This window comes from Pteropus vampyrus, unplaced genomic scaffold (genome assembly GCF_000151845.1).
Source record: "Pteropus vampyrus isolate Shadow unplaced genomic scaffold, Pvam_2.0 Scaffold211, whole genome shotgun sequence".
In the NCBI taxonomy this organism is placed as follows: Eukaryota; Metazoa; Chordata; class Mammalia; order Chiroptera; family Pteropodidae; genus Pteropus; species Pteropus vampyrus.
Genome location: NW_011888992.1, coordinates 1,044,589 through 1,052,882, shown reverse-complemented (window position 1 = coordinate 1,052,882; position 8,294 = coordinate 1,044,589). Strand labels below are relative to the sequence as shown.

Here is an 8,294-nt window from a genome sequence, read left to right as displayed (position 1 = left end):
GACAGAACGGGGAGCAGAGAGGTGTGGGGTCATCGTCCAGGGCCGGGACCCAGACCTGCCCCCGGGGAGTTCTCCAGATGTCGTGTCTTAGACTGCACCCTGGGACCTCCTGGGTCCCGGGGATCAGCCACGGGTGGCAGCTCTCCCCACCTGAGCCTGTGCGGCCTGCGAGGCCCTCCACGACCCCCAGCCTCACCCAGCAGCCCCTCAGCCACAGGTGCGCCCACTGGACCCACGCTTGGGCCCCCGAATCCCGGCAAATCTGCCCTTGTGGAGTGAGACCCCCGCCCAGCCCGGCCGCCTCCCCTAAGACCGCCGGGTGCTGCAGCCGCCAGAGGCCTGGTCGGCTCCGGACCACGTCCTGTGCACCTCTGGTGGCCTTGGCTTTAACATGAAGACTGGACACGCTCGACACTGACGTGGAACGGCCGAGTCCTGCTGCCCTCGTGGGGCTTCTGTCCAGAGCCGAGGGTAGAGCAGGGCCTTCAGCTCGTCGCATCTCCACGAGGAAACGGCCCCAAGACGCAGGCTGCAGGGGAGTGGCCCCCGGCTCTGCCTCATCCCCATGGCACTGGGCTGGCCAGCTCCTTCCTGGGGAATGGTGTTTGGGGAGAGGGTCCACGCCGCCCCCACAGCTGGGTCGTCACACGGCAGAGAGCAGGTCAGCCCAAGGACAGGGCCGGCTCAGGGCAGCGAACATCAGAACCACAGGGTGCAGCCTGCCGCCCGCCTGCCTCAGACTCCAGCCCAGGCGGAGGGCGGAGGTGCTGCGGTCCCGTGAACAGGGCCTTGAGTCCCGGGGGGTTGTCGGCTGGGACGTGGGCCCGGCTTCTCCTGCTGGAGGACAGGTGGGGGCCGAGGGCAGAGGCCCAGGGACCCTCAGACTCCGGGGGAGGCTGCCTCCTGTCGGCCAGGTGCCAGGGGCCAGGTGCTCATCCTGGGAAATCGACTTGGCCCAAATGCAGGCAAGCTCCCCTGACTCATCGTCCTACGACTGTGCCATCAGTGGCGGCCGTCGCTGACCGACATGGACGTCTGCGTGCCCTGTCTCTGGTGCGGCGGCTGAGAACGTGGGGCCCGCGCTGTGTCCTTCCTGGTGCTGGTACTCGGACGGCCCGCCTCATGGCTGGCACTCGCGAGGGGGTGCAGACAGACACAGCGCACCCCTCTGCCCAGTCTCGGCCATTCCACGAGGCCCCGAGCCCCTGGGCCCTCCTCCCACTCGGCCCCGTGCATGCTGCAGGGGAGGCTGTCTCCACCACACGCGTGTGGTGTGGGCTCAGGTCACACGACGTCCGTGTCAGGTGGCAGTCAGGGAGGCTGCTGAGCCTGTGAGATGCTCCGAGCTGCAGACACTTTGTTCTCCTGGTCGGTGGTTTGGAGGAGGAGCCTGGGCTCCGACGTCCCCGCCTGTGCCCCAGTCCGGCTCCCCACTTGATGGCTGGCGGCCTGGGCACCGGCCGCCAGGGGCGAGGGGCACGGCGCGTGTGGGACCTGCCGTCCGACGCGAGGCTGCTGGCCGCGTGCGTGTCTAGTGCCGAGTGCATGGGAGATGCCGACGCCACCCGTGCGGGGCACTCACGCTCTGCTGCCTGGACGCCTGGTGCGCGTGCGGCCCCAGCGTCCGGCAGCCCCGTGTGCCGCTCCCGTGACCGGCCCCTATCCCTGGGCGCCAGCGGAGGCCGGCGGGACGGGACGAACCCGCCGAGGGCCTGTGCCTCCTCCCCGTCCACCTGGTTTCGATGGAGCGGCGCCCGGTTCCGGCGCTTGGTCCCCAGTGCCCGCGCGTGCCACTCCAGCACGTTTTTGTCCTTTGACTTATTAAAAACTTTTATTTTCAAACGTTTTATTATGACGAAACGTACACGATGTGAAGGTTGCCATTTTAACCGTTTTTTGTCGCGCCTCAGCGGCATTAGGTAGTTCACGGTGTTGAGTGACGTCCCCACCGTCGTCCCCAGAGCTTCCTCATCTCACACCGAGATTCTGTCCCCGTTCGCTGCTGACTGCCCGCCCCGCCCCGCCCCGCCCCTCCCCAGCCCCGGCACCACCGCCTGTCCCCAGGATTTCGATGGCCCCAGGGACCCCCCCGAGTGGAGTCGCCTGGTGTCTGTCCTTCCGTGTCCGGCTCCCTTCTCAGCATGTCGTCCCCACGGTCCCTCCGTGGTAGTGGGTGTCAGACGCCCTGTGTCCCTTCAGGCTGGGTGGACCGCATCAGGTGTCACCCTCCGCCGTGCGCGACGGCGCCGTGAACGCGGGCGCGGATCTCTGCACGCCGCAAACTCGCCCGGCGCCCGCTTTGCGCGTTTCCCCGCGTGGGCGGCCTCTTCGCTGTGGACGGTCCCCTTCGATGGGCAGCAGCCGTCGATTTCAGCGAGGCGCTGGGCTCCGAGCCGCCCGCGCGTCTCCTGAGGGTTGTACAGGCTTAGCTCTTACGTTTAGGTCTTTGACTTTTTTAGTTACTTTTTGGCCGTGGTCTAGGGTACGGGTCCGACTTCACGCTTTCGCACGTGGACGTCCAGTTGTCCCAGAAGCACTTGTCGAGAGACTGTCTCTCCCCATCGAATGGCCTTGGCCTCCTCGTCAGAAACCGCGTGACCGTGTGTGCGCGTTCATTTCTGGGCTCTGTCACGCGGTCCATGTCTGTCCCCACGTCAGCTCCGCGTTGGTTCGGTGACGGCAGCTTTGCAGTAAGTGTGGACGTCAGGACGTGTGAGGCCTCCACCTTTGTTCTGCTTTTTCGTGAGGATTGTGGCTCTTCGGGATTCCCCTGGAGAGTGCACGTAAGTTTCGGGTGGCTTTGTCTCTTTCTGTGAGTCGTTGCTGGGCCCTCCCCATGCAGCCTGTCCACCGGCGGCAGCGTGTGGGCATCTACTGGACACTTCACGTCAGAGCCCGGCCTGCTGGCCCGACGGCTCCAGCCTGGGGTCGGGCCCTTCGGTCGGATGCGCTGGCTGCTCTGTCCACCTGGTTCCTGACGCTCCCGGCTCGCCCCGCGTTCTTTGCCACGGTCCAGGAGCCGGGACCCCTGGTCAGAGGCTGGTGCTGCAGACCCCAGTCTGGGCAGGAGGTGGCCGCTCGGCGTCACGGCTTCAAGGCCCCGTCAGCTCTCAGAAGCGGGACGTGTGTGGGCGTGAACTCTGTGAACTGTTCTGTCCTCCACCCACGTGTCACCGCCTCACAGCCACACACGTCCCTGTCCACAGACCTGCGTGGCCCTCCAGCACTGGGACGGCCAGCTTGGGAGGGCGCGTTCCACACTCCGCCACCGCCTGCGCTCATCTTGAGCTGTTGTGGGTGGTGGCCATGGCACCGATGCCCCACTGTGGCCTGGCGCCAGCTGTGTCAGCCCTGTCCCCCGAGCCTCCGCTCCCCCTGGTGGCAGGAGGGTGATGTGTCCCCCAGTCACGCTGGCACTGGAGCTGGTTCTGCCTCGGAGCTGGTTCCTTTTATGCTCTTGGGAAAGGCCAGCACAGGTGGATGACCGGATGCCACTGCAGTTGGGAACGGCGATTCTGAGCGGGCTTCACGGTGACAGTGCGTCAGGGGAGGCGGCAAGGCCACAGCCCGCACAGGGAGGCAGAGCCGGGGGCCTGGGCTCGGGCCCTGACCCTTTGGAGCCCCCTGTGGTGTCGGGCACCCTGTGACCCGCTGTGGACGCCGGCACGTGGGTCAGGCCGCCCTCCTCACCCAGCCACATGGGAAGCCCGAGTCCCATTTGACGCCAGACCCGAGGTCACACACACGGTGGCCCTGCCGGCCATGCACCCTGGAGGGAACGGCGTGATCCCAGGAGCAGCGGCCTGTGCCTGTGGGTGCCACACCGCGGAGGAGCCACATTGCTTCCCAGCGGGGACGGCAGTAACGTGAAGCTCAGGTGGCGAGGAGTGAGCAGGGACAGACGCGGGCCGGCCCCGGTGGTGCGGGGTGGCTGGCGGGGCGGCTGTCCCGTGGCTCGTGGCCTGGAGGCCAGAAGTGGGACGGGGACGGCGCCAGGAGTGAGACCCTGACGGCCGCGGGCTCCCTCGGTCTGCTCCCCGGGGGCCCGCGCACCGCAGAAGCCCAGGCCGAACGGGCCGCCACGGGCAGGTGCCTCCGGGGTCCTCTGTCATCTCAAAGTGACGCTGCCCGGGGTCGGGGGCCTGGAGGGCTGGCCGGGCAGAGGGAGCCGCACCGGCCACAGGCAGACCTGACCGAGCTCACCGCCTCGACCACGCGCTCCACTAATGAGAAGAAAGTCACGTCCTACCCCAAGCCGGGGGAACCGGGCAGACGCGCACACGCCTGTTGGAGGGTGCACGGGGGCGTCGCCGGGGGGCCAGGGCACCGGGACACCCGGGGGGCTCTCTGTCGCCTGCCCGAGCACGGCCCCCCTTCCCACGGTGGACGGGGGCCCAGGACTCACTGGGCTCGGGGTGTGAGGCGCCCCGCAGGCCTTCCGCAGCTCCAGCTCCTTCACGTAGTTGTGGACGTCGGTGCCGAAGCACTCTGCCTCGTAGAAGGCGCTGCTCCAGCCTGGGCTGCAGCTCTGGGACTCGGCCAGGCCCGGGCTCACGGCTGAGCCGCCCTCCTTGGACCTGGCCGGCCGAGCCACGGCCTCCGAGTCCGAGGCCCCTCTGGCCGGCTGCTGGTCGTCTGCTGCCACGGGGTTCGGCTCCTGCTCAGCTTTTATCGGCTTCTGAGGCCGGAACCCCACCTCCAGGTTCCCCCGGGAGAGCTCGTCGGAGTCGGCGTGGGCCAGCGCCGGTGGGCAGGGCGCTCGGCCGCTGTGGGTGGCCGGCCTTTCCTTCCCTGGACAGGAGACAAGGGCTGAGGGGGCAGCTCCGGGCCCAGGCGAGCCCGTCACCCGCTGCCTGTGCCTGGTTGGGGGCACGGAGCCCCGCAGGACGGCCGGGGCCCCATGTCGGCTCCAGAGGGACTGCAAGGGTTCTCAGAGTCTGCGGTGGGGACCCCCAACCCCGACGGTGACGCGGGGCAGAGTGGAGAGTCCAGGGCAGTCTGGGCTGTTTGCAAACAGACGGACACAATGGGAGCGAGTCCGTCTGTGGGGGACGGACCAGGGGGCTGCAGGTGACGGTTCCCCGGTCGACTTTGCCGCCACCGTCCTTGCTCCAGCAGCCCCACGTGTCCGTGCCACGCGGCTGGGTCCCAAAGCCACGTCCTGCCCGCAGGTTTCTGAGGGTCCTGGCTGATGGCTCGGGAAAGTTGTACCCGGGGCCCCTCAGTGGCCGCGGTTCCAGGGAAGACGCTGGGGTCCTTGTCACCTGCCCCAAGGCCACCTGGGCCCCTGCCTGCCGCCCACCTGCTGGCGTGGAGAGGCTGCTCCCTACAGCCCAGACCCCGGGGATCCTGGGGCTGAGGAGACCTTCCCCGCCACCGTCCAGCCACACCAGTAGGGCCAAGGTGACCCTGCCACGGTATCCGCCCCCTCACCTGCTCTGTGTGGCGAGGGCTGTGTGCCGGACAGTGAGCTCGGTGTAGGGGCACGGCCGCCACCTGCGGGCTGTGATGACCTGGCCTCGTCCGAAGCGCTGCCATCAGAGTGGGGGTCGCTGCAGCCCCTGCCCCCCTCACCGCCCCTCCAACGGCCCCCCAGCCCTACGCTGTGTGAACACGGGGTCTGAAGTGGGAGCCCGGCCCCCCGCTGGGCAGGCCCTGCCCAGGCTTCCTGCGGCCGCTCTCCTCCCAGCGGCTAAGGCTGTGCACGTTCATTTCTGGGGCCCTAGACGCCCGTCCCACGTGGCCTGGGGAGATGCAGAGTGTGGGCGCCTGATGCAGTGTGTGGGGCCTCGGGGGTGAGGGGGCTGCGCTGACCGTCCACACAGGCCGCAGGGAGCTGGGCGGGGCCAGGACACCGTGGCCACCTGTCCTGCTGTCATGGGTGGGGCTGCGCGTACGAAGCCCAGGGCTGGGCCGGCGTCGGGGCTGGCGCCCCCCAGGCACGGGCTGCCACGGAGTCACCCCCGGGGGCTGGGGGGGGACACTCACTTCTTGGGGAGCGACGCCCTCCCGTTCACCACTCTGAAGAGACTCTGCAGCAGCCTCTCCCCCCAGTACAGGTCACAGAACTTCTCCGACACGGCCCCGCAGAAGGTGGCGTAGGTGAGGTCCTTGAGGGCGTGGATGTACTCCCCTGGGTGGGCGGGACGGCCGGGGTCGGCGCGTTGGCGGGCGTGTGCGGCCCCCCGCTCCACAAACGGACGGCTGCTCTTGGAGTTGGGGCAGCGGGTGGCTGGGCTCTGAGACCCCGTTGCTGCCCGGCGCTGCCCGCCTTCGTGCAGAGGCGGATGTGTGGGGGCCCCGTGCGGGGCCCGAGCCCCCCGCCGCACCATGCCCCCCAGTACCCATGATCAGGGCCTCCAGCCCGTTGTCCAGGTAGCCGTCGAAGGCGAACTCTTCCTGGATGAGGCGTGTGGCCTCCTGCAGCGACGCACAAGCTGTCCTCGGGAGGGGCCGGGCGTCCACGCCGGACGGACACGGCCTGCAGTCAGCTGCCCGGGGCCGCTCAGGGCGACTGCCTGGGGCCTGGCCGTCCCGCTCCTGGACGGGGGAGACCCCGGGGCTCGCCGGGGGCGGGCTGCATGGGGCTGGTGGGGGGCCCTCGCGCTCCTGGCCTGGGCCCTTGCTGGCCATGCTGGGCGGCTGGGCCGGGTGCTGCAGGCTGGGGCCTGGGGGCTGGGGCCTGAGGTCGCCTGCAGAGGCTCCAGGCGGGACCCATGCCTCTGGCCCCGGCTTCTCCGGGTTACATGGTCGGGGCCTCGCCGACGAGGCCTGAGCTGGGGGGCAGGGGCACCCCTGGGCCGAGTCTCTCAGCGTCGCCCCTCCGGGGGATTCAGGAGCTGCACCCCGCGATCCGGGCCCAGGAGCCGGCTGGTCAGACCTCCCCAGGTGGGTGGCCGCAGTGTGGGCCTCAGTGGGCTCCTTCCCACCGGCGTCCCCGGAGCACTGGGCGGGCATGTCTCTGTGAGCGGGAGGAGGGGGCGCTCAGGAGGGCCCCTCACCCCCACTGGAGCCCACTGCACCTGCCACTGACCTGGCCGCCCCCGAGTCTGGTGCCAGGATGATGGGCTTGAAGTGGGTGGCCGCGGAGGTGGACGTCCCCGGCAGCCCTGAGTTCCCCCCGCAGCGGGACGGTTGGCCGGGCACAAGCCCCTGCACCGGCACGATCCCGGGGTCACCTTTGACCTGCACGAAGCCTGGGGACGAATTCGGGGTGAGTGCCAGGCCTGTGAAGGCCAAGGAGGCCCTGCCAGCCCTGAGTGAGCGCTGCGTTCTCTCCCACATGTCCCCAAGGACCAGGAGCCCTGGAGACACTGGGGCTTCTAAGCACAGGGGAGGGAGGCTTCGTGGGCGAGGCCTGCGCCCAGGGCAGCTGCAGCCACGGGCGACAGAAAACCAGAGCCCCAGGGCCTGGCCCGCACTTTGGGACGGGGTGGGTGCCACCGAGAGGGGATGCATTGGGCTCTGTGGAGAGTACATGGGGCCGACAAGAGCCAGGGTTGGCAAATATGGACGCGGGAGGTGTGGAGTGGAGGCTGGCTCGGTGCACCCTCCGCCCCTCCTGGTGGCTGCCGAGGTGGGGCAGGGGAGGCCTGGAGGACCTGGGGCAGAGGGAGGGGCAAGGCAGCTGGGCGGGCCTGCGCTGCTGGGGCAAACTGGGGCAGCAGCGGGGCTGTGGGGTGGGACAGGGCGGGTCGGGGACGCACCTGATCTGGGCGCGGGTGCGGGCGCCGTGCTGGGGTGCAGCTCGACCACTGAGGTGCTGTGGAGGCTGACGGTGTCCCCCTGGTGAGCCTGGGGCAGAAGGGCACGATGGGCACAGGCCTGGAGGCTGTGCACCCCGCCGGCCCCAGCAGGGCTGCTGCTCTCTGGAACGGGACTTTGGGGGCACGCCGTCTCCCCGCTCAGCAAGCCGGGTGGCCTGCGTCACGGGGAGACGGTGCCCTGGCCGAGGCCGGGGCCGGGGCCGGGGTGTCCGTGTGCTGTCCCAGGAACTCCGTCCCCAGGCAGCCAACAGCCACATTTGTAAATGACGTGGCCACTTGAGGGTCAGCGTGCAGGTCACCCACGACGCGTCCCGCACCCGGCCCTCGCCGAGCAGTGCCCACACAGGCCTGGCGGTCAGCAGAGACCCGGGCGGGGCCGCCGTCCAGCCCGCTCAGAAGCTGAGGGGAACGTTGCGTCCCTTCTGCCTGCCCTGCCTGAACCCTGCTCAGGGACGATGTGGACGGGCGCCCTCGTCTCCAGGGGCCTGGGCCCTGGGGCCCCCTACCTCGCAGGCGGACTCCCTCAGG

At 69.5% G+C, this 8,294-nt stretch overlaps 1 protein-coding gene across 1 annotated transcript in view; it reads right to left on the bottom strand.

Annotated features, from left to right (window-relative positions):
- The window catches only part of KNDC1 (kinase non-catalytic C-lobe domain containing 1), a 36,190-nt gene that overhangs the window by 11,153 nt on the left and 16,743 nt on the right, over positions 1-8,294 (bottom strand). The window contains exons 10-16 of the mRNA XM_023538047.1: positions 7,707-7,868; positions 7,034-7,196; positions 6,345-6,961; positions 5,989-6,133; positions 5,434-5,531; positions 4,250-4,791; positions 420-591 (exon numbers count right to left, since the gene is read on the bottom strand). Coding sequence (XP_023393815.1) covers positions 420-591; positions 4,250-4,791; positions 5,434-5,531; positions 5,989-6,133; positions 6,345-6,961; positions 7,034-7,196; positions 7,707-7,868 — 1,899 coding nt within the window. The remainder of the gene's footprint in view (positions 1-419; positions 592-4,249; positions 4,792-5,433; positions 5,532-5,988; positions 6,134-6,344; positions 6,962-7,033; positions 7,197-7,706; positions 7,869-8,294) is intronic.